General features: G+C 47.3%; 1 protein-coding gene across 1 annotated transcript in view; it reads right to left on the bottom strand.

Annotated features, from left to right (window-relative positions):
* Positions 1-24,675, bottom strand: part of SLC6A5 (solute carrier family 6 member 5) — a 60,149-nt gene extending 35,474 nt beyond the window's left edge. The window contains exons 1-7 of the mRNA XM_032240985.1: positions 24,367-24,675; positions 22,432-22,965; positions 19,652-19,790; positions 16,991-17,122; positions 16,484-16,657; positions 9,344-9,485; positions 6,655-6,787 (exon numbers count right to left, since the gene is read on the bottom strand). Of these exons, the coding sequence (XP_032096876.1) occupies positions 6,655-6,787; positions 9,344-9,485; positions 16,484-16,657; positions 16,991-17,122; positions 19,652-19,790; positions 22,432-22,965; positions 24,367-24,369 (1,257 nt within the window). The 5' untranslated portion in view covers positions 24,370-24,675. The remainder of the gene's footprint in view (positions 1-6,654; positions 6,788-9,343; positions 9,486-16,483; positions 16,658-16,990; positions 17,123-19,651; positions 19,791-22,431; positions 22,966-24,366) is intronic.
* Between the last annotated feature and the right edge of the window lie 801 nt (positions 24,676-25,476).

Below are 25,476 nucleotides of genomic sequence, written 5' to 3'. Positions count from 1 at the left end.
TTGGGGTCACTCCACTTGTTCAAATGAATATACATATTTATATATGTATTTAGAGCACCTAATATGTGCCAGGCACTGATAAGTGCTCAGGACCTATCAGTAAACAAAGCAAAGACTCCTGCCCTGAATAGATTCCATTCTAGCTGGGAAGATAGTCAACCAATGATAATCACGATAAGTATTATTTGTGGTATATTAGAAGGTGATATGTGGATTGAAAAAATGAAAAATTAGAGCGGGGTGGCGGGGTCAAGGTGTGGGGAGGATGGTTGGGTAGGCTTCAGAAATTGTTTAAGGAAGAAAGTCAGAGTAAGCCAACTGGATGTCTGGGAGAACATTCCAGAGAGAGGAAGCAGCTGGATACATGGCCCTAAGAAGGGAGTGTGCCTGGCTCCTAGGAACAGCAAAGAGGCCAGTGTGGCAAGAGAGGGGCCACAGGTGGGAGAGGAGATCGGCAAGGTAGGAGTGGGGAGGGCAGACTAGGTGGGGCCTTTACTCTGTGGGCAACGGGGGCTATGGCAGGGACTCAGGCAGAGGGGTAACAGGATCTAAACTTTGGACAGCATCGTCCAGTTGCTATGTAAGCAAAAATACTACAGGGATAACAGTAAGGAGGCCACAGCAGCCACCAGGCAAGGAACAAGGAATGGAGATGGCTCCAGCCAGGGTGTGGTCAATGGAGCTGATGAGAAACAGGTTCCAGATATATTTTCAAGAAGAGCCACCAGACTTACTGGGGAGTGCAAGAGAAGGTCAAGGATGACTCCCAAAAGTGTTTTGGCCTCAGCAACTGAAAGGGTGGTGTTGCCGTGAACTGAAATGGGAAAGTCACTTCTGTCTCTAAACCCAGTTATTCAAGCCCAAACTCCCTCTTCCTGGCTACAGGTTCAGAGCTGCCAGGGATGGGCTGAACTCCTGACACCAACACCGCTGACCAGGATGCCTTTTCCCTGCCCCACAGAACAGCAGTCTCTCCTCCCTCCTTGTCTCAAAGAACTTGCAGTGCTAGGGATGGAAGGGAGGGGCAGCTGCCAGCTCCTCTCTACTTCTGCCAAACCTGCTTCTCTCCTTCCCTCCCCTTGAAGTCTAAAGAGAAGTGAAGCCCCTCCACCTGCAATGTTAGGAAACCCAAGGGCATCTGACATCTCAGGGCTGGCCTCACAGCTGTCAGGTGGGACTGGAAAGAAGAGATGCTACAAGGGCAGGCCCTAACTAACCTGACTTTCCTGCCCCACAAAGCGGCACAGGGATGGGATGGGGGACAACTAAGGAGTATCCTTTCTATCCCCTGACCACCTGGGGTTGCTGGGAAGTGAGGATGGAAGGAAGAGGTGAGGGAGAGGACATGACCTAGACAGCAGTGGCCTAGAGGAGGAAATCTCCAAGCCTGGCATTAGTTTAAGGGGCTGTTTAGACACCATCATTCCTGAGTTCTCTCTCTAGACCAGGTATATTTGTCCCATTTTACAGAGAGGTTAACTGAGGTCCAGGTTAAGCATCTCACATGGGATTAAATATCTCATTCAAGGTCTTGAGACAAAATTTAAGCCCAACGCTTCCCCACTACAAAGCCACTCTTTCCATGAATGCCATTCTATGGGCCACACGATCAGAAATGCGTATGGCAGGGCCAGGACTGGGGGAGGCAAGTGAGACAGGAGACACCTAGGGCACAGTATTTACGGAGGCGCTGTCAGGCGCTGGCCCTGCACTTCGGGAACCGGATAGGGAGCACCTCCCAATTTTGCACTCCAGGCACTTGCTCGCCTCACACAGGTGATGCCTTCGTTTTTTAGATGGTGATCGTGGTGAACTGAGAGGGCCAACAGTTTGGTTTATAAATCCTGGGAATGCCTCAAATGTGAGTCAGGTATGCACGGAGGCTATCTGCACAGCTAGTTCCCGTGTCGGGGGAGATTGAGAATGCACCTGTTTCTGCATTGTATTGTCAGAGGAATTAAACTTGAACAGTAATGCATTATACTTGGCAGGAGCGACACTGACTAGCTCATCTGAGCCTGGTGGCTTGACACTTCCAGGCATCCTCCTCTCAATGGGACCCCTGAACAGGTGGTAAGGGTCCACCGGCCTGTAGGAGCTAATTAGGTTAGCTTTGCTTTGTTGCCACAACTCTCAGGCAGAGGCACCTGAGAGGGCAGGTGGGCTGCATTTGACCTTCAGGCTGCCAGCTGATCGCCCCTGCCTCTGGAATTCTAGCTGCTGGAAAACAGACTCCAACAGTGAAACAGGAAGATCTGTCTCAAAGGAAGCAATCTGTCAGTCCCATCTCCTAAAGCCCTAAACGAGAGGAACTGGGCTTATCTGGTTGCAGGAGGAGGACATCTCTTTTGCATAAAAATGATAGTGTTCATGGGATTTCAATCACAAAGGAGTTTATCATAAAGCAGCTTCAGCTGTGCATCCACCTTGGCTCACAAATAATGTTCCATGATTAATATATGCACAGCCCAGACATCAGGATAGTAAATTGTGATTCATTATTTCTGGTGGTATTCTTCATTTAAAATAAAAATTGATCACTTATCTCTGGTTGGAAACTTTTCTTAATGAAGCAGAGAGATAAGTTGGCAGATCTAAAAGAAAAACAGACCTGCTCAAAACTTCCTATTCCAGAAAGCCTATAAAATCTAGCACGAAGAATTAAATTCTAAATCAGTGGAAAGAGCTGGCTGCAATGCCATTCCAAAAGAGCTCAGACTAATAAGATAAAAAGAATCCTAGAGAATATTCTATCTCTTGATTTTACAAATGAAAACAATGAAGCCATAATATATCCTGTGACTTACCCAAAGTCACACGGCAAGACAGCAGGGACTGGGTAGAAATGCAGATTCTGATTTACTGTATGGGGATTTTTTCCCCACTATATCCAAATGATGATTCCACAATTCTTCATTTACTATCTATTCTTAATAACCCCTTCTTGGGAGAGAATGTCTTGTATCAGAAAAAAGTCTAGGCTGGCTGGGCATGGTAGCACACACCTGTAATCCCAGCACCTTGGGAGGCTGAGGCAGGTGAATCCTCTGAGTTCAGGACTTTAAGACCAGCCTGGCCAACATAGTGAAACCCCATCTCTACTAAAAATACAAAAAAAAATTAGCCGACTATGGTGGTGGGCACCTGTAATCCCAGCTACTCAGGAGACTGAGGCAGGACAATTGCTTGAACCCAGGAAACGAAGGTTGCAGTGAGCCAAGATGATGCCACTGCACCCCAGCCTGGGTGACAATTAAAAAAAAGAAGTGTAGCCTTCAAAGCCAGATAGACCTGAGTTCAAATCCCACTACTGCCACTTAAAAGCTCTGTGACTTCAGGCAATTGACTCTACCTTGACAAACCTCAGTCTCTCTCTACAAAATGAAAATAAAAGTGCTTCCAATGCATGTGAAGCAGTCAGCACAGTGCCTGGCCCACCATGTTCAACAAAGCTCTCTCTCTTCTCATCTCCCCAGCAAAGCCACCACTCTGGAGATGTCAAAGTGGGACAATACCCAGTCAATACAGCAGTCATTCAGAATAATCAAAATGAAAGGAGATCATGTTAATAATTGACCATACACCAGGTATTAACATGCATATCTCACTTAATCCTTACAGCAATCCTAAGTATTATGCACTATTATCCCCAATTTACAGATAGGGAATGAGTTTCAAAGGTTAAATAGCTTGTCCAGAGTCACACAACTAGAAAGTGATAGAGCCAGGATTTGAACTAAGATTGGTCTGACTCTGGAGCCACAAGCCATCCTTCCTCACATCATTAAGAAGGTGCTGTTCTCACCCTCCTCACCTATCCTCTCCCTGCAGTCTCACCTTCCAGCCTACACTACTAGACACCTATCTGGGCACTTACATCATGGTTGAGGTCACCTTGTCTCCATTTCTAGCCATAAGTAAGAATCTTGCCCATGGGATTTTGATTGAGCAGATACTTGGCTAGTCTCTCTGAGCAACTGCGTGCTTTGCCCTTTGGAGATGATGAAATTCCCACCCAAGCTCAGCTCCAACCCACAGAAGGCAAGAAGTCCAGGAAACCTCAGGCCATGCTGGGCATTGTTACAAAGGGTCAAGTTACCATTTCCCATCTCCCTGTAACCTTAGAAAAACAATCAATCCAGGCCAGGTGTGGTGACTCACACCTGTAATCCCAGCACTTTGGGAGGCCAAGGCAGATGGATCACAAAGTCAGGAGTTCAAGACCAGCCTGGCCAATATGGTGAAACCCCGTCTCTATTAAAAATACAAAAAGTAGCTGGGCGTGGTGGCATGCGCCTATAGTCCAGCTACTCAGGAGGCTGAAACAGAAGAATTACTTGAACCTGGAGGCAGAGATTGCAGTGAACCGAGATCACATCACTGTACTCCAGCCTGGGTGACACAGCAAGACACCATCTCAAAAAAGAAACAAGGAAGGAAGGAAGGAAGGAAAGAAAGGGAAGGAAAGAAAGAATGAATGAAAGAAAGGGAAGAAAGAAAGAAAGAATGAAAGCGAGAAAGAAAAGAAAGGAAGGAAGGAAGAAAGAAAGAGAGAGAGAAAGAAAGAAAAAAGAAAGAAAGAAGAGAAAGAAAGAAAGAGAGAGAGAGAGAAAGAAAGAAGGACAATCACTCCAGTATCATGGTACTTACTCAGAGCCAGCAGCTTTCTCAGGGGTCACTGAATCTCAGCTCTCATTTTACAAACGGGGAAACTGAGGTCCAGAGTAAAAGTGTTCCCAAACCCCCAGCCCACACAGCAAATGTTCAGACAGAATAATCTTAGAACTAGAGGGCCTTAGATATCACCCAGTCCAATTGCCCTCACCACAGAAATAAGGAAATTGAGGACTTCTAAAAATAGCTAGGAAAATGTGCTTTTCATTTATTGACCAAAACAAACAAACAAACAAACAAACAAAAAAGCTAAGAGGAAATCAAAAGCTCAGCCATGTTTCACGGTCCAAGTAGAGATATCCCTACATAGCAAATGCCATGAGAAGTCCTCAGAACAAAGGCACAGGTCACCTCACTCCTGGGTTGGTTCTCTCTAAGCTGGCCTGATTCTCCCCACATTCTGTGATTTAAGGCATACCACCTGCCGTAGGTAACCCTGACAAACCTGCCAGAATCCACCACTCAAGTCATTTTAGAACTAGATGACATGGAAAGCACTACTAAGAGCCGTAATCAAAAAATGTCCATGTCCCCAGGGAAAAAACAGTTTTGTCTATGTGGCTAATAGGTGCCAGGATTGGGTGCCTAATGGGGGATTCGAAGCATGCCTGGGGGTGAAAGATGGCACTGACTATCCTCCCTGTGAGACCCGATCCTTCGGAAGCTGGTTGATTGTAACATAATCACAGAAATCGTTAGCCTGGATAATGAGACCAAATCTCAACTCCACAACCTATGGTCTCAGAATCCCCCATTACATCCTCATTCCTTGGGCCTTAAAGACATTTTCGTTTCATCCTAAAACATGCAAATACCTCCTGGGGTAATTAAATGTTATTGCATGTTATCAGAATAACTGGTTAACCCTTTACAGAGTTTTTTTTTTTTTTTTTTTTTTTTTTTTTTTTTTTTCGGGGGAAGGCAGGGTCTCACTCTGTCACCCAGACTGGAGTGCAGTGGCACCATCTTGGCTCACGGCAATCTCCACCTCCTGGGTTCAAGTGATTCTCCTACCTCAGCCTCCCAAGTAGCTGGGATTATAGGTGTCTGCCACCATGCCAGGTTAATTTTTGTATTTTTCATAGAGATGGGGTTTCATCATGTTGGCCAGGATGATCTTGAACTACTGACCTTAAATGATCCACCCACCTTGGCCTCCCAAAGTGCTGAGATTACAGGCGTGAGCCACCAAGCCCGGCCTTCAGCTGGTTTTTCTAAGGCTGCAAGGAGATGAAGAAATGTTACCGTGACTCCTACAGCAATGCCCATTGTGGCCTAAAGTTCCCCGAACTCCTCTCTTTCTGTGGCTTGGAATTGAGCTTGGGTGGGAGTTTCATCATCTCCAAAGGGCCCAGCCAAGCGATTACTAAGCGAAACATACCAAGTAATTGCTCAGCCAAAATTCCGTGGTCAGGACCGTCTTCCTTTAGTTCTGGGGGCACGTCAGGTAGAAGACCGTCAAGCTTAGGGTTGAAAGAAAGGCAAGGAAGGCCACGAACATGGTGGCAGCAGTGAGGAGAGGGAATCCACTACACAGTCTAGATCTTCAGCCAGCTTCTCGGCAGAAGTAATAACTCACCTGGCAGCCAGACCAATAGGCAAAAAGCCAGTAGCACAAATTCTAGAGTTTAGGGAAAGTGACTGAATAATATCAGGGAGGTTCCTTCTGCTGAATGCGTGGCCACCCCTGAGAGGAAAGGAAGGAAATCCCTAATCAGAGTACCCCTGCCACCCCTTGGGAGCGCTGTGTATCTGTGTCTCATTTAACCCTTAAAACAGCCCTGCAAGAAAGGTGTTATTATCCCCATGTTGCAGATGGGAGTGAATTCACCTGCCCACAGCCTCTCAGCTGCTCCAGGGCAGAGTCAGAATTAGCATTCACAACTCCTGACTCTCTTCCCAGTGCTCCTCCTGCTCCCCAAAGCACCACCCCTGGGCATTCCACAGCTTTCTCTTACTTAGATAAATCAAAGTGCTTACTTTTCCTGAAGTCTTGATTCCTTTAGCCAAGGATGCATACACAATGACCCAAGCCAGGAAGAGGCAGAAAGCTAGTGGCCACCTAATCTCGCCAGGATATTCAATCCCTGCAGAGATCTTCAGTACAAAGTACCTGAGAATTGGAGGGAGGGAGAGGGGAAGTGATAGAAAGAAGGAGAGAGGAAGGTGACAGGCAGCAGGCTTTAAGCCTCCAGTAGAGCCAGGAGCCTTGCACAAAACCCCAGCATTCTCCACCCGCCCCCACCTTCAGGCACCTAATCACATCAGGCTGTGGGGGATTTGCTGGTCTGGGCTCTTGCCCATAGCCATCTGCAGAGACTCCAGCTGAATTTACCCTGCTCTTGATTATGTGTGGGGGGGCTGCACATGACCTTGAAAGACAAGGCTGTCAGCTTCATTGTCACTGGCGCATCCTCAGGAGAAGTGCAACAGAAACTCTGAAATGTCAAGAGTGTTTTCTGTGTGTTTTCTGTATTGCTCTACTCTTTTATGAGAATTTATTCTAATAGTATGTGTGTGATTTTAAATTTTAAAAATTAGTACATAGTGGAAACTGCATATGTTAAATGACTAAAAATGTGGCCCTGGATTGTAGTTCAAGTTGTGTTGGGCATGTGGGCATGTCTTGAGGGCAAGGTTGGCTTCACTATAAAAGCTGGGCTGCCTAAACCTTGCTCAAGTAACCCGTTCTGAGACAGGTAAGCAGCTGCCAACAAGAGGCCATTGGTCAGCTGTAGCTGCTACTGGCAACTTGTGTAGAGGATGAAGACATCGTGGCCTGCCTGGCCAAATGGCTAGCAGGGCAGCCTCACCCCTGAGCACAGGAGGCAGCTTGGGGGACAGTGCCTGATAACAGATTCAGACAATGCCTTCTACTCCACAACCACCTAGCCATACATCCTCTGTGAAGTTGCTGTGTTTGTAGGTTGGCATTTTTCTGTGACCTGAAGGAAAGGCAAGCCAGCAATCAGGCTCTGCAGGACTGTAGGAATGATGGTCCAGAACGTGTTGGCCTGCTGAGGGAAATGCAGGCAGCAGCCCCACTCCTGGTCCAGCCGGCTAGCTGAAGAGGCTGTTTGGCAGCACATAGCCATGCTTTTCATAACAGTGATGGTCAGCTCTGTGCAGACAGAGCCTCTTTCAGGCCCAAACCCTGGCACAACCTGGACTCAGGGCAGACCAAGGATGGAAATAAACTTGGTTCTAAGGCACAACCCTGAGGACCACAAGGTAAAGGACCTTCCCCATGTCCCATCACCAAAATGGCAAACCAAATAGTCAACAATTTCACAACTTAGCCATCACAACTGCTCCATGCTTCAATTACAGGACCTCAAACAAGTCCCAAGAAACTCCTGATGACATTTCTTCTTTGAAATTAAGACTGGCCCCGAAGGATTAGTAAAGACCACCAAAAGCAGGTTTGCAAATCATTTTCTAGTGCACCTAACTGCATGAATTAGGTGTACGGGAAAACGATTTGCAAACCTGCTTTGGTGGTCTTTCAGATTTCATCATCAGACTCAGGTGCTCAGTGCTCAGGGAGAATTAAAGACCCCCTAATACCCTCTTGGTAGTTATGGTCAAAGGGGACTATTTAATCAATTAGGTAACTCTCCCTTCTGTTCTGCAAGGAACAACCATGATCACTCTGAGTCTACAGGAAAGAAAACCAATCACAATTGGGAGAAGAGTGGGGGTATCAGTGACCATTTCTTATCTAAGTGAAAGCCACAAGCTCAGGGGCTCAATTTATGCATTTTATTTGACCCCCGTTTTCTATCTGAATTATTTTGCTGCCATTTAAAATGGGAGAGATCATACAAAAATCTAGATTTTATTTCCATCTTGTATTGTAAAATAGAAGCTCTGGCAGCACTGGCCCATGTTTTCACAAGGCAGTGATCAGAGGAGCTGGTCACCAGGGCCCTCCCTTACATGTGACAGGCAACCCCTTTGGTTTGCCGCAGTCCCCACCACTCCCTATCATTTCACTTATTTTCACTTTACTTATTTATATGCCCGCCACACCCCTGAGTATATTTGAATTACAAGCCCTGCATTAAAGTTTAGCTAGAGAACACTGTTTATGTACCCTATGATGAACTCTGTCTACATTTATCTCCCTTAAGAAATAATTTCATGAACTTCACTAAATCTTCCAATGGTAGCTGAAGATCTTCAAGTATCCCTGAACCTCTGTCTTCAACGTCTAGCCATACTGATATAAAAAGTATAAAACTAACACAAAGCTGTAAAAAAAGGAAAAAAATGAGTTTCTTCTTATTTAAACTAAAACTTTGAACATGACTTGTTTTCTTACTTTTGCCCCTTTCCCTGAAGCCAAGTGCAGATGGAAGAAAAAATAATCTGGTTAGCTGACAGTCCACTTAGATCACATTGGATCAAGGTTTTAAAATGGCCTTTTCATCAGCATCACGAATTATAGCTGCACTGATTCTGCCCCTTCTGCCATCATTCATTCAGCTCTGCTTCCCAGACGCACAAGACACAACAATCTGCTCTTGGAATCCAAACCAGAGAAAAACACCTTCCTCTCTGATCTCATCTCTTGGACCACCCACACCTCTGGAGTGCAAATTGAATATTTATTAATTCACTGGATTTCTCTTAGAAGGCAAAAAAAAAAAAAGGAAAGTCATCTTACTTGAAATACTCTTCACTTCCACTGACAAATGTCTTATTGGCCTGGCTTGTGAAATTAACCATTGTCAAGTTGGGATAGGCAGTCAGGCAGAACGTTGAGTTCTTGATCTGCATTTTGGGATGGTCACTGATAACACAGGAATCTGTTTAGGAGAGGACAGAATAGAAATACAGTGAAATCTGTACAGAAAATAAAGATGTGTCTCTCTGCAGCAGTTTAAAAACAAATGCTAAAACCATTTGCCAAATACTGTATTGGAGAGTAACTTCAGGAAAGTATTAAGTGAGCAAAGCCAGATATATTAATAAAAGAACCACAGAATTATGTTTTCTTCATCGGATCTCCCAGTCCCCACAACTGCACCTCGTACTGATGACAAAGCCATTTACAAACCACTCTCTATGTGGTGGGCAAGCACTTTTCGTGCATTCTCTTTTTAAATTCTCACAACAGCCTATGCAGGAGGTGCTGTAATCTTCCATTTTCAAAGTAAGGAAACACGCTTAAAGAGGTTAGGTAACTCTACTGAAGCCACACAGCTTATGAGGAAGAGAATCAGGATTCAAACCGAGATCCTTATGACTCCAAAGAAAATGAATAAATGGCTGAAACAAATTTAATTAGAAAATAAACAAACCTCCTGAAGGGTACTGCTACAGAGGCTTACTAAGAAGTTCACCTTGGACCCGCTGCCTGGCACCACATTCAGTAAGTACTGAGGATACACGTGCTGCGTGCTTTCTACTCTCACGTGGGTAAGCAAGGCAGCAACCACGTCATCTACCAGGGAGCCTGCAACAAGGCCTAACAGTGTGGTACTCAACTGGGGACATTTTTAATTGTCAAACTTTGGGAACCTGGTGCTTACTGGTATCTAATAAGTAGAGGTCAGGGATGCTAACACTAAATAGCCTACAATGCACAGAACAGCCCCCCACAATAAAGAATTGTTCAGTCCTTTAGCTAGGTGTGATGGCACACACCTGTAGTCCTAAATACTTAAGAGGCTGAGGCAGGAGGATTGCTTGAGCCCAGAAATGCAAGGCTGCAGTGAGACATGATCATGCCACCGCATTCTAGCCTGCATGATGGAGCAAGACTCTTTCTCTTAAAAAAAAAAAAAAAAAAGAATTATTTAGTCCAAAACATCAGTAATACCAAGGTTGAGAAGGCCTGACCTAGGCTGGGATGGAGAAAGGAACTTAACCATGTGAGTCTTAGTATGTCAGGCTCTGTGTTGAACACCTTAATGATTATTTTCTCATGAAATCCTCATAAAACCAGAAGGTATATATTATTATTGTCATTTTAAATAGGAAGAACCTGCAGTCTTTCTGACCATTTTACAATGCCAGGCTGATGACACAAATGAGGAAGGCACAAAACTGACAGATAAACTGACAAATACCTTAAATAAAGAATCCACCAGGACTAATCCCAAAGGACATTTTTGTAAAGGAGCAAATAGTAACAGTAACAACAAAACCTTACACTTACATGGCAGTTACTGCCTTTAAGGCAGTGTTTTAAGTACTTTACATGCATTGGCTAATATAAGCCTCACACCACCCCTATGAGAAGATACTGTCATTATCTCTATGATACAGATAAGGAAACTGGGGCACAGAGGCATGCAGTGGCTAGTCAAGGCCATACATCAACCCAGGATGCAAACAAGCTCTCCCTTTGGAGACCTCAAATCCTCAATGACTTAGGCACTCCAGTGTGAACAGGGAGCAGGGATTAGAAACTCAAACACTCACAGAAGCCAGGCTGATGACACAAATGAGGAAGGCACAAAACTGGAAACTAATAGAGAGTGGTGGGGACTGTGGCCAACCAGAGCACTCTCCAGCCAATTAGGGCCAAGCTTTTCCAGATGTTGTGCAAAAGATGCAGAAAATCTGTAAACTTACACGAAATCTTTCCATTTAAAAATCTTGAAAATGAGTTAAAATTGTCTTGAAATACCACAAAAAGTGACTGGGCAGGGTGGCTCACACCTATAATCCCACCTATAATTCTCTTTGGGAAGCCAAGGCAGGAGGATCGCTTGAGCCCAGGAGTTCAAGACCAACCTAGGCAACAAAAAGAGACCCCTATCTGTACAAAACATTTTTAAAAATTAGCCAGGTGCAGTACTGTACATCTATAGTCCTAACTACTCAGGAGACTGAGGTAGGAGGATTGCTTAGGTACAAGAGTTCAAGGTTGCAGTGAGCTGTGATCGCACCATGCACTCCAGCATGGGCAACAGAATGAGAACCTGTCTCTAAAATAAACAAATAAATAAATAAATAAATAATTTTAAGAAGTATATGCAGTGCAGTCTAGATCTGGTGCATAGGGCTTCCAATTTATGCTCTCTGTGAAACAGCAAGGTGGGCAAGAATATGGGTTCGGGAATTCTACTACTCCTGAGAGCTTGAATGAGTTCCGTTTGTCCAAGCCTCCATTTTCTGGTCATAGTTGTTCAGGGTTGCAGTAAGGACTAAATGAAGAGAGATCACAAATGAAAAATCTTCATATGATGCCTGGCATACAGCTGGCACTCAATAAATTTTAGCCATAACTCAATCATCATTGTTATAGCTTTTTACAGCTGGTATTACTCTGGAGAGAGCATCTCTAGTCTTCAACATAATCTCCCACAAGCCCACTTGCCTGCCATAAATGGCCTACTGCCTCCCACACACACTGCAGAATTTCCTAGAATGTTGGATAAAAACGGAAACAATCATAAGAATCCCTTCCCTTTCAGTACTTCTTTAGACCAAGGTTTCTCAATAGCTGTACTAATGGCATTTGGGGTCAGATAAAGTAACTGCAATACGCCCATTGCCCAATGGGCACAGTGAGTCAATACACCACCAAGACACTCCATTGCAGCAGAGAAAGAGGTTTAATCGTAAGAGTCCCTGAACAAGGAGATAGGAGGAAACCTCAAATCCGTCTCCCTAAAGAGTTTAGAGCTAGGGTTTTGGAGTGGGATGAAGAGTGCAGGGTGAAGTCATGGGACAGGGAGATGAAGAAATGTATTCTCACACTAATTCAGTTCCTCTGTGGGAGGAACTGAATTATTTTTTGAGACAGTCTCACTGTGTCACCCAGGCTGGAGTGCAGTGGCATGATCTCTGCTCACTGCAACCTCTACCTCCAGGGTTCAAGAGATTCTTATGTCTCAGCCTCCAGAGTAGCTGGTATTACAGATGTGCGCCAACACTCCCAGCTAATTTTTGTATTTTTAGTAGAGATGGGGTTTTGCCATGTCACCCAGGCTGGTCTCGAACTCCTGGCCTCAAGTGATCCATCCCCTTGGCTTTCCAAAGTGCTGGGATTACAGGAGTGAGCCACTATTTAAAGTTGGTAGGAGTCTTTAAACTGGTTGGCATCAGCTGTTCTGCTGAATTCAGGATCTGCTTAAGCAAATTTTAAACAAAAGCCTTATGATTCTAACATCAGAAATCTCATCTATAGGAACAATGGGGATGCAAATGTATGTAGTATTACTCAACTTTTGGTTTCAAGGAAGTGAGTCAAAGCGCCACCTGATTGATAATTAATTATAACAATACTTCTGTCTAGAATTCTTGTTAATCCTGCAAAAACAGCTTCAATAATTCCTGGCTGTGGGGGCCACCCTGTGCATTGTAGGATATTTAGCAGAATACCTGGCCTCCATCTACTAAATGCCAGGAGCGTCTGCCCTCCCCGTCCAGCTGCATCAACCAAAAATGTCTCTGAACATTGCCAAATGTCCCCTGCACAATCTCCCTGACTGGGAATCTCCACTGCAGGGCCTCAAAATATCTTTCTAGTCAAAGCATCTTCTATAATCAAATAACAGAGTTTGAGGAGGATTCCCACCTAATCATTATGAAATATTTACCAAGAAAGCTTTTGTTTCTCCCAGCAGTGACCTGAATGAAGACAATTAAGAACCCTCCAGGCCGTGCTTGGTGGCTCAGGCCTGTAATCCCAGCGCTTTAGGAGGGTGAGGCGGGCAGATCACAAGGTCAGGAGTTCAAGACCAGACTGGCCAACATGATGAAACCCCATCTCTACTAAAAAATACAAAAATTAGCTGGCCATGGCGGCTTGTGCCTATAATCTCAGCTACTTGGGAGGCTGAGGTAGGAGAATTGCTTGAACCCAGGAGGCGGAGGTTGCAGTGAGCCGAGATCACGTCACTGCACTTCAGCCTGGGCTACAGAGTGAGATTCCATCTCAAAAGCAAACAAACAAACAAAAAAAAACAACAAAAAAAGACCCTCCATATCTCTGTTCCGTGAATAAGCACGTAAGTTATTTCTCGCCCTCCTGCCAAACACTACGTCCACCCAAAACTGAAGAGTTCACTCTCACGAGGGCAAACACCAAATCTCTTGCTTCCGAAGTCGCAATTGTGAAGCACGCAGGCAGCCTCCCTAGGGAGCGTCTCTGGCTGTCTGTAGAGCGCTGCCGCCGCAGCAGCACAAGGTCACCGCTCCTGCGGCAATGCAGCGGGGCTCCCAGGCTCCCCGCTCGCTCGCTCCGCAGCCTCAAGCCTCCTGCAATATCCCCTCCCACCACCGGGCGGCAGGAGCATGCTTCCCAGCGCCCGGCGCCTTCAGGTCCACCGGCGAAGGAATGATGGGCCGTCTCATCAGAGAGCTCTGCGGCCCAGCAACCCCGAACAAAGAACAGCGATAATGATCGTGCTAAATTGGAAGCTGTGCAATGGGATTCTCTTTACTTGGGCAATTATTAATAAATGAAAGACCAGGGAGAAAAGGAATCATTTAATTAAAGTTCTAATGAAAATGAAGCCATTCCAGAAATAGAAATGGTATTTATGTTGTTCCTATTTTACTTGACCCAGCTAGCTCCTATTTTCACATAAAGCCGCTGGTCTCACTTGGCAGGGCACAGATTAGTCATTCTCCATTACAGATACTTGGAGAGTGGAGTCACCCTAAAGACGGCAGCCCCTCTTACAACCTGCATAAGAGAAAGATGTGACAAACGCAGCCTCTCCCCACCCACAGATCCAAGGCTTTCCTCTGGGGCTGGAGTGGGTATGGGTGCCTGGTATCTCCATGGAATGTGTCCCTAGCGGCACTGAGAGCAGCTCCACGCTGCACATGAAGGTCACAATACTGGCCATTCAGTCCGTCTCTCCTGGAATGAGTCCTTTTCCCCAACAGTCACAGGTTGTGAGTAGTTATGGGGTTGTGAGACTGAAAGGCAATTGGTGGGAAATGCTGAGGAAAGAATCTGTCCATCTCTTAAGAAAAACTTGCTCAATGTGACCATCTGAGAAACAGCCTGGGAACATCTGTTGTCTAGACTCTTGATTTGTCCAGTAGAGCAGTGGGGCTCTGCAAATTAGGCCACCATCACCTTTTCTAAGTCACCCCAGAATTCCAAAGGACCAATGCCCCTGCAAGGGGTAGCATGGTCCCAGGAACAGAACACGCTCATGTGCTGATAACACAGCGAATGACACATGGAGGGGTTGCACAAAGAAAGAGTGGGGATTGGCCTTGTTTTGTGGTTTTTTTTCCACCAAAAAAAATTAAAGCACTGGTTAACAATGAGATAGGACCTGCTCAGTCTGGTCATATACTCGCAGGAAACAATCAGAGTGAAAAATGTGCATTGTCTCCTTGTGCTCAGAGCTTGCACAGTTTTAATGGTTTGTACCAGTTGACTAGGAGCTGAGCTGTGTAGTCTTTGCTCTGCCTTTCATGTCTCCCATGTGACAGTGAACCACACTAGAAGCCAGGGGCAGGGGCTTCTGTGCCTCCTGGGCCTCCACCCCTGTGCCTGGTCCAGTCAACATGCTTAGCCTGCTTTAAACACACACACAAACACACACACACACACACAGAGAGAGAGAGAGAGACTGTAAAATAAACACACGTTCATGACAGAAAATGCAGGAAAGAATTGCATCTGTCTGGGTCTGCAAGAGGGAAGAATTCATCTTTTTGCCCTTAGCATACTCAAAGTGTTAAATAATGTCCCAGTTCCATCATGAAAAAAGCTGGTTTTGGTGGGCAACACTAAGAGCCCATCATACAGAGATCACAGGAAGTGGCCTCGGCACAGACCTAGCTAGCTGAGGAGAAGGAACAGAGCTACTGGGGAAAGGAGAAACTACTTGTTTCTAGGTCCCCTTTAAAATGACCAGAGCTTCCAAAGTGACTGATACTGGCACCTTCTATTTGTAGAGTTGTAGACTTCTGCAGCTGTATCACACCCTTCGTTTCTTTTCTCCTTGCAGCAATACCATAAGGTAGGTGGCAGAAGAACATTTTTATTTCTATTTTTCAGAGCAGGAAAACAGATCCAGAGAGAAGTTACTTGACCCAGACACACATATAGTCAGTGACAGAGATGTAGACCAGAAAGACTTTCTGACATAGCTGCCCTCCTTCTCTTTACATTCACTCTCTTGCTGTGGACCCAAGAAGCTGACACTTTCCCCCAAGGCCTCAAGTCCAAATCTATTTCACATCTGAAACATCTTCCAGAACACTTCCTGGCTCCCCAGCAGCTTGCCCTCTTCTAGACACTACATTTTTATCAGAGTGGTCTAGGGGTCCACTCTCATGTCTATCTACCTCATGCACTGAGCAGTATCTTGTGAAGTCTGGCCCCAAGATGGCTCTCCTGGACTCTAAGAGTTAGACTATCACTTTTCAAATTGCACCCTGCAGACGAGTCACCTGGGAACCTAATTAAAATGCAAATCTCACTCAGGAAGCCTAGGGCGAGGCTTCTAACCACTTTCCAGGTAATGCTACTTGTCTAAGAAACACTATGAAACAAAATAAGATTCTACAAGGACTTGTTAAAAATGCAAATTTTCTAAGCCCAACAAAATCTTTAAATCAGACTAGCTTGTGAGCCTGAAACCTGCATTTTCAACAAAGATTCCAGCTATTCATGAGCAAACAAAAATTTGATTACCCTCTCCTCTGGGCCATGAGCTCCTTAAATGTTAGAATTAAGTATATTTGATGGATTGATTTAATCTCTGTGCTCCCAGTACCTAATATAGGGCCTAGCATGCATAATATATGTTCAATTATTTTGTTGAATAAATGGACAGTTCAGAATAGACACACCTAGAGCAGATATTTCCAAACTTACCTAATAAAAGTTTGGTTTTATCTTTGCATTCTGGTGTATTCCAAGGGTTGTTGCAGGAGCCCCAGGGTAGTACAGACACAAAGGAGGCAAACAGGTAGAAAAGTGTGTAGCAAATAATCACATTGTAGTATATGGCTATGAGGACAGAGATGATCAGCATCGCGATGCCACAGCCTGCAGAAGCAAAAATTCCAGGGGTTCATTCCATCTCAAATGCTTTGGAATTCTTCGAGTTGGGCACAGGGTGGGGACCTAGGCCTAGGCTCTCTTGTACAGAATGGATGCACTAATAACAGAGTGAGCTGGCTATCAGGGATAAGAAGGCATTCTGCCAGGAACTCAACAATGCCAGAGGTGATCTCGGGCCATTATTCAGGACGCAATGAAGGATGGAAAGAGTTAGTTCTACTAATCACAAAGGCAGGACTCCCTCCCCGGGGCTGCATGGTGCCAGAGCGGAAAGGGTAAGGAAGGGCCTGAGGAGGCTGGGAGTCAGGCTGGACTCACCTTGTAGAGCGGGGATGGCCTTCCACACAGACACTGGCCCTTGGCTGGCAAACTGGCCCAGCGACACCTCCAAGAAGAAGATGGGTAATCCAGCCAGAGCTAGCATCATCAGGTAAGGGATGAGGAAAGCACCTTGGAAAGAGAGGTGGGAAGTGAGAGACCTGAGAGGCAAAAGCAGGCTGCTGGCCCTCCTTAACCCTCTGGGGTGGGGCTCAGCTCCATTCTTGAAGAAGCCCTTCAATGTCCTGTCTCAGCAACAGTCACCCACAGATACTGAAGCGCTGTCCTCCAAAAAGTATAAGGGTACCCATGCAAATACACTCCTTATTTCTTCTCCACTAGCAGATGGCTAGGGATTATGTGCTGATGGGTTTTATTATTTTTGTTTTTTTATTATAGCATTTCAATTTCCCAAAATTAAGCACTCCCAGAGCTCAACCAGTTCATGCCTTTTACTCACTACTGGATCCAGATTGGTAAAATCTTATCAGAGCCTCAGCCCTCCCAGGACCTAAAATCTTCTAAGCTAAACTCCAGGAGCCCTTTTTTTTTTTTTAAATAAATCATAAGTTACCTGGGCACCTTCTGCCAACCAGGGTTGGGCCTGCTCTGCCAGACAGTCATTGGGGGATACCCATCCTTCTTCCTAAACTCATCCTCATCCCCATCACACACTTCTCAACACCCCTCTCCATATGAGAAGTTCCTTCCATCCTTCAAGGTCAACTCAAATGCTTCCTCCTCCAGAAAGTCTCCCTTCTGTGTCTTCCCACAGTACCTGGCTCCAGGCACCGATCACTTGATAATTTTTATGTGAGTCTTATTCAGCCTGTGAGTCCCTAATGTCGTTTGCACTTCATCTCTTTATTCCTCAAAATGCCCAATCTAGGGCAATAGTACCTGGCAGGCCGCCACGGACTCGCTGAAGCTTCTCTAGGGTTATTTCCCTTCAACGTTCTTTGAGGTTGTTTGGGAGGGACTTGGGGAATGGTCATGATTTTTGAAAAGGTTTTAACCAGAAAGTGCTGTTGCATGGGCCAGCGTCAAGGTGGGCACTGGAGATGCTCGAGCGCAGAAGAGCAGCCTCAGCAGAGGGAACACTGATCTTTCTCGCGTCTACTCTTTATGCTGCCGCCCCTCCCCACTTCCTGCTGTGTGGAGGGGCCTTTTGTGCCCCGGGCTCTCCAAGCCAGGAAGCCCCAGGACCAGCCAAGGGCTGCTGCGCAGAAAAAACGGGGTCCTGATTTATCCTATCAAGATGGGGATTGTGCAGTCCTCCTCTGCTCCTGAAAAGGAGCGGCGAGCCCTCCACCCCGCGCTGAGGGCCGCAGTGCCGGGCAGGCTACCTTCCCTCCCAGCGCCTGGCTCCCCCGAGAACCGCTCCGCCGCTCTCCATGGATCCGGGTACCGGCACTGGCGCGGGCCAGTCTTCTTTTGCTGGAACTCCCTCCCCATCCTCTACCCTGAGTGTTCAGCCCCCTCCTAGGCACTGGAAGCCTTTAGTAACCTCCTAGTCTGAGGGCGCCCTGCAGAAAACCAGACTGAAACCTATCGGGGTGCCTCTATTCGTGTGGCCAGTGCCTGGTGTGTTTTCAGGGCACCCCCAACGGCAAATGCTCTGCGGTCCTCATAAGTACTTGTCAAAGTGTCCTAATTTGGAGCTGGAGAGGAGGGGAGTGGGGGCCTAAGTAAGATGCGCTTTAACCGTCGGGTGGTGCAGCACCCGTGCGCTCCGCTGCACCCAATTCTGCCTGAAGCGGATCCAAGAGACAAAAACAAAACAAAAACCCTTAAACTGCCCGACCTATGGGGTAAAGGAGTGCATTGCTTGTCCCTTAGGTCCAGTTGAGAAGATGTGGGAGGGTGCTCTAGGTTCAAATTCCCATTGCCAGAGGGCGACTTGTCACTCAGCCAGGGTAGGGAAGAGAGCGGCCGCCCCGGGGCGCCTACTTGTCAGGAGGGCCAGAGGGCTCGTGAATGTGCAGGTCCCTCCTCGGTGGGTACAGAAGAGGTACAAGGGAGCATAGTGGCCCAGCAGCCAGCCCAACTGGTGTCCTCCCCATCTCTTTTGAAGGCAAGCACCTTCCACCCGTTTAGGGCAGATGAAAGAAACCCATCTTCACTGAACGATTTTACTAAAACCAAAATATGTTCTGCTTCAAGAAGCAGAACAAGAAGGCGAGGGTGGCGGGCACTTCTGAGAGGTTTTTGACAGCACAGTCCCCGGCCCTTCCCCCTCACCTCCTGGCTCGCCTAAGGAATCCCCTAGGAAGGCAGGATATAATCCTGAATCGGGGCTCCAGGACTGGACAGCTGCGGGCTCCTACGGCGCTGCGTGCCCAGAGTGCCGCGGCTCTCTGAACACGACGGCCAGCGCCCGTGCTTACTCGTCTCAGGACTCAGGCCCCAAAACTGGGTCAGTGGGGGATTTGGCGGCCTGCTCCCCTCTCTAGATAACAGACTCCCGGATCTATTGCCGAACGATTACGGTCGCCCCCGCCCTGTGGTTATGCACTCATGCCTACGAGGTAAAGGGCTGAAGCCTGAGGAGGCTGCTCTCAGCCTCTCCTCTCGGCTGCCCTGCCTCAGCGCTCCTGTCCCATCCAACCCTCAGGTGCCCGCCCCGCCCCGCCACAGGCGGAAAGAGCGGAAAAGCCATACCTCCCCCGTTCTGGAAGGCCAGGTAGGGAAACCTCCAGACATTGCCCAGCCCCACTGCATACCCCACCATGGACAGGATGAAGTCCAGTTTGCTGGACCAGTTCCCTCGGGCCTTATTCTCATCCCCTTGCTCGTCCTCCTGGGGGCGGAAAAGCACATTGTCGATAACAGCCCCAGTAGGTCCACAAGCAGGCCCCTTCCACCCCTCCCACCCGGCTAAGGGTTCTTCCCAGCAAGCAGGCCCCCACTTTTCAACTGAGGATGCATCAGCAAGCAGGACCCCAAATCTAAAGAAAGGATGCATCTACAAGCAGGGACCTCACCCCTCAACCCTGCACTGAGAGTCAATCAGCAAGCAGGCCCCCCAGTTCTGATCTGAAGATCCATCTTAAACAGACCCGAACCCCTCTTTCCCAGATCATACAGTCAGGGCACACCAGCAAGCAGCTCTCCCCAAACCTTGAAACTGTAAGGTGATGGCAAGCAGGTCCCTCCATCCCCGACCCCTCACCAAGAATTTATTTGGCAAGCAGGCCCCCAACATCATGCCTGAAGTTCCCAGCAAGCAGCTTCCTAATTAACCCTCTCCCACAAAAAAGCCTTCACTACACCCCTTCCTCAGCCCTTTCTTTCTTTAGAGTGTGTGCCAAGACCAGAAAGAGAGCTGCAATGCCGAAGCCAGCCGGAGCCCCTGCCTTACTTTCTTGACCAAACCAAAACCTGCCTGGTCAACTAACTTAAGAAAGCATCCTTCAAGACTAATGCAAGGGAGATGGGCAGGAGGGAGATTTGAGGGTGAAACAAGCGGGAAAACAAACAAACAAAAAAGATTGGTATGGGAAGAGACAAGCCATCTAAAATCTTGGGTTCTGGTCTAAACTTTACTACTAATCAGCTGGATAACCCAAAGCAAGCCACTTGCTCTCTCTGAACCTCTGTGTCTCATCTGTAAAAGAGGCTTAGAATAACTGTCCCTTGAAGCACTTGCCAGTTCCAGCAGTCTATGAATCTTTGAGGCTCATTTCTTCAAGCTCACACTAAGATGCTTTCTTGGGGCAGTGCCTGGTCCTAGAATGCCTCACTACAAAGCAGGAAAAATGGGGGGAGACCACCTCAAATAAACTCTGAAAATGTTCAGGACACCTAGACACTACAGAAAGCTTTCCAGGGACTCAGGCCACTGCACACAGTTTCCACCTCCTCAGTCACCCTTCACCTCCTACTGTAGTAACTTGCTAGGTCTCATGTTTTTCTACAGGCTGTGGAGGACACAGCAGCAGCTGTCAGAAGTCTCAAGGAGGGAGAAAGGTCCAGGGTGAGTGTCAGAAAGGCACAATCAGAAAGACGGGCAGGGCTGAAAATAAGTACTTTCAGAAACCAAACATCTTTAACAGCCTCCCTCTAATCCTCCCACACACAGACCACCTCCACTTCCAACACCACCCTTCAATCCTTCCAGGGCTGCAAAGGGTGGGAGTTCCAGCTCCTGCCGCAGTGCGGAGGTTAAGCAAGACAAGTGAAATAAATATTCTTCTCCACCTGGGGTCACACTGTGGGATGCATACTGTCAGAGGTAGATAATACACAGAGACAAACACTCCAGATGTGGACCCCAAAAGGAAAGACAAGTGGGAAAGTCAATGTTTATTTCTCCAGGTGTGGACCCCAAAAGGAAAGGCAGGTGGGAAAGTCAATGACACCACAAGCTCCTGCTGTGTGGGCCTGTGGATAAGTGTGAATGTGTATGTGTGTGTGTGTAAACACTAGAGTGACTAAGAATAGAAGGGCTGGATAAACCCTAAACCTTACACTGGCACAAATTTTGGTCTGGGCCCCCACTGCTGGATATATGCATAGCCCCTAGCCAGGGAAGGAGAGGAGATGGCAGAAAGGCAGGCAGTGAGAAGGGAAGAGCTGAAGTGGATGAAAAAGGAAAGAAGAAAGAAGAAATCAGAGAAGGAAGGAGAGAAATTAGAGGGAAATGGAAGAAAACAAAAGCCTATATGAGATAGGAGGCCACCAGCAAAAGTTGCCTTCATTCATAAACCCAGGGATTGGGATTTGCCCTGTGAGTTTTTCACGCCTCTAATTAAGTGATAAAGGATCAAATGCAAGAGTGGATTCAGACTGGTGGGGCCTGAAACTTATGCAATTGAGGGAAGTTACTTTAGGGAAAAAAATAGAAGCTTATGGCAAAATCAGACACCAGGTTTTGGAAGGGCCCCAGCAAAGGACAGGCCCTGAAGCTTAAGCTTCAGTAGCCTCAGGTAAACCCACCTCTCATCAAATGCGTTCTCATGTAATAAGCATAAGCGGCAGTGTAAAGGCTACATAACTTAAACTATATCCTGCTGCCCCTCCACCCCCAGTCACCACCACCGGGCTTTGTTCTGAAATTTCTCCCTATTTTTGTTCAATTAAGAAATTATTTTTCAAAAGAAAAGACAGTCTTTGGCAGGAGGGGGAGTCTGTCTGCATAAAAGGATGGAATCATCTATCTCAACTGCTTCTTGGATCTGGACCTGGGTTCCCAATACCACCAAGGCTGGGAAGGGGCAGGTCGTGGCCCCTCTGGCAGGGTCACTGCAGCCCTCTCGCCCTGAACTGCAGACCCCAGCGCAGTGCGAGCTTCCGAAGCCCCAAAGCCGCCTCCCGCATCCATCACCTGGCACTGCCAACCGGTTTCCCCATCAGCACACGTGCACCCGCCACTGCCTGGCTGGCCTCGGTCGCGCGGCTGGAGAGCAGGACACCGTGCAGGCCGAATGCAACCTGCTTACCTGGGTGGCAACGGTGGCCACGCTGCCCGGGAGCACGGACGTGATTCCATCCGTGCCCAACACCACAGTGCTCTGGCTCATGTTCACCCAGCCCACAGCCGGGGTATTGTTCCGCTCCAGGGTGCCCTTGCCCACACTCACGTTCGCATCCCCCTCCGGGCCTCGCAGAGCGGGGATCTTACAGTGCAGCGCGTTGCCGGGCCCGGAGCTCCCAGGAGAGGGGACGGCCTGCGCGCCTTGCGCCTCTCTCAAGTCCCGCAGAGCTGCCGAGGCCGCCTGCGCCCGCGGACTACTGAGTTTGCAAGACCCCACTCCTGGCCGCTCAGCCTCGCAGGCTCGCGCGTCCGCTGACTGGAAAGTTTGGGCGCCGGTGGAAGCGGACCTGGGCACACGTGGCGGCGGGGCGGCAGCCGCGGGAAGCTCTTGCTCCGGGCTCGTCCTGGGCACACGTGGGCCATCCGGGTGGCCCTGCGCCGCCGCCGCCTCCGGACTGTTGGCTGGCTGTTTATTCATTTCCTTGGGAGCACTGCAATCCTGCAAACACAATGTCAAGTTCGTGCAAAACAAAGTCACAACAGCTTTTAAAATACCTGTATCTACACATGGAGACGTTCGCAACTCAGGTCCAGACACAATCTCTGGGGAAGCAAATTGAAATCTGAGGTTTTTTTCCCCCAAGAAAGACTGCAATCCGTATTTCTCAATTTGCCCGTTTCGTCAATAACCAGATGACAAAAAGAAGCTAATATTCCCTCCCTGGTGGAGGATGAACTAAGAAAAGAGGCAGAAATGTAATTCTGTAGGGGTAAAGGAGGGGTGATGGAAATAGCCCTAGAGTCATGAACTCCCCTTCTTCTTTGGATTTCACATCACAGCTGTGGGTGCCAGCATCCCCATCACCATCGTAGAAAGATTCTTTAATTTTCCGCCCCATTTCCTTTGTCACTCAACAATGCACATTGCCTTTTTCCCTCATAGACAAGCTGTGGCCACAAAGCTGATGCCCTGGCACCTTCGAGCGCTTCAGGCCAAATTGGTTGTGCAAGTCCCAGCGCTCCATAACCCACCTCCTCCCGCCGGGTAGCAAAGACAAGGTTAAGAATCACGATCAAAATAACCATTAAAAACCCCCTACAATGATAATAAACTAAATTTAAGACACAGAGTAGCAACTAGGTTTGTTATCTTACACAACTTGCATTCACTTCCAGATTCCCAGACATGTAAAAGAGCATGCAAAGTTTTTTTGTTCGTTCGTTTCTGTTTTTTTGTTTTTTGGCATAACTATTCACAGGAGTCTAATATCCTTCACAACCTTACCCTTGCTTGAGTACCAAAACTCAGGACTAATTTTTGTTTACTTTTTCCCAGTTTACTTTCAAATGAAAAGAACTGCCAGCGGTGGTTCTTCTGTCTACTTTCTCCCCTCGTGTTATCTTTCAGGGCTTCCTAAACATTAGCACCAATAATTACTATTACACTGTAAGAATAATCCTATTATATTCACCTCCACTGCACGCCTCTCGTCTAACCTCCTTTCACAAACACGAAAAATAGAACTCCTCAATTTGCACAAATCTAAGTACCTCGGCTTCAGCCAGCATTTGTCTCAATAGCCTCTAGGACCCAGAACAACTCGCCTCTGTACCGGCATCTGGCTTTTCAGCACCGAGGACAGTACCCGGGATCGCGTCTTTACAAGCCACAACCAACCTTTCAGCTCTACAGCTCAGAAAACCTCTTTGCGACCTCAGGTGAGGCTCACAAGTACAAATACCTACGGCTGCGAGAATTGTTCTCCTTGTCGCCCCCTTTCCCCCCACCCAATGCACAGACATCTCCAAAAACAAAAAAAAAAAAAATACCCAAAACGAATCTGCTCTCCCTATCCCCTCAGCTCCCTTTCCTCTTGAAAGAACAAAAGCAAACACTCACCATGTCTGACACAGGCAACAGATTGAACCGGTGGTGGGTGAAACCCGCTATTGACAAGACTGGGCTTGGCTCCTGCAGGAGAGCCGCTTTCTATATCTCCTTGGGAAGGCCGGGTTTGCGTCAGTGCAAAGCAAGGTGCCCTTGGTTTGACATTTTCTTGATAATACAAGTTTGATAAATCATTACCCCCTTGGATTCAAGTTTTAAAGGGACAACAGCCTAGAGTATGCTGACCAGTTGTCACTCCATCAGGAGGGGGCTGCGTGTTTGGCGTGACTCATGTGGGTCTGATTACTAAACCGAAACCGGCAGGAGGGGAAGACAGAAGTTTGCCTCCCCCTAATTAAGGGAAACATGGGAGGGACACGTCCCACTGCACCCAAGGCAAGGCGCAGCCGCCAACAGAGTGGATCGGGCTGTAGACGTGGGGGAGGGGGCTAAATCACTGTCTTCTCTTTCCCTTCTACTAGATTCCATTGCTGTCCTCCCCAATCTTCAGGAATTCCAAAAAATATTACTCCGAAAGAGACTGAGGGTCTGCGCACAGCCCCACAGCTCTGCGATGGCTGAAGCAGGTATGGGTCCTGCTTTATAAGTGTGGACCTACCTTGCATGTATGTGAACTTCAGATTGTCACATCCCTACCCTTCCAGACAGTCAATCTTGGAGGGATCCTGTTTTTTTTTTGTTTTGTTTTGTTTTGTTTTTTGCTTAAACATTGGGATCTAGTATTTCCGTTCCTATTTTAAATAACTTAACACAATCAAGGGAAAATTCTGAGTATAACTGACCATTCTCGTTGCATTTTTAAAGCTCCTCTGAAAAGGTTTTAGAGAAATAAAAACAAATCTATTCCCTACACAGACCTAGTTCTTAGGTCACTTTCAAAGTTAAGGGAAACCCATGATTTCTTTGTAGTACTTTCAATAAAATCCCACCAAAGCCAGGCCTGATTTGGCAGCACCGGACCTTAGAAACCCTCCAAATAGGGATGTCCAGCAATAGGGGTATGTGGGGAGGGCAGAGCTGGCAATCTGGAAAGCCGTGCGAGGATGGTCAACCGTACTGTGGCGGGGATGTGATTAGGGGTGGACGTGGCGATTTAAAAAA

This window comes from Sapajus apella, unplaced genomic scaffold (assembly GCF_009761245.1).
Source record: "Sapajus apella isolate SASKATOON/1434 unplaced genomic scaffold, GSC_monkey_1.0 scaffold47, whole genome shotgun sequence".
Classification (NCBI taxonomy): domain Eukaryota; kingdom Metazoa; phylum Chordata; class Mammalia; order Primates; family Cebidae; genus Sapajus; species Sapajus apella.
The sequence above is the reverse complement of the archived record's forward strand: the minus strand, read 5'-3'. Positions and strand labels throughout refer to the sequence as shown.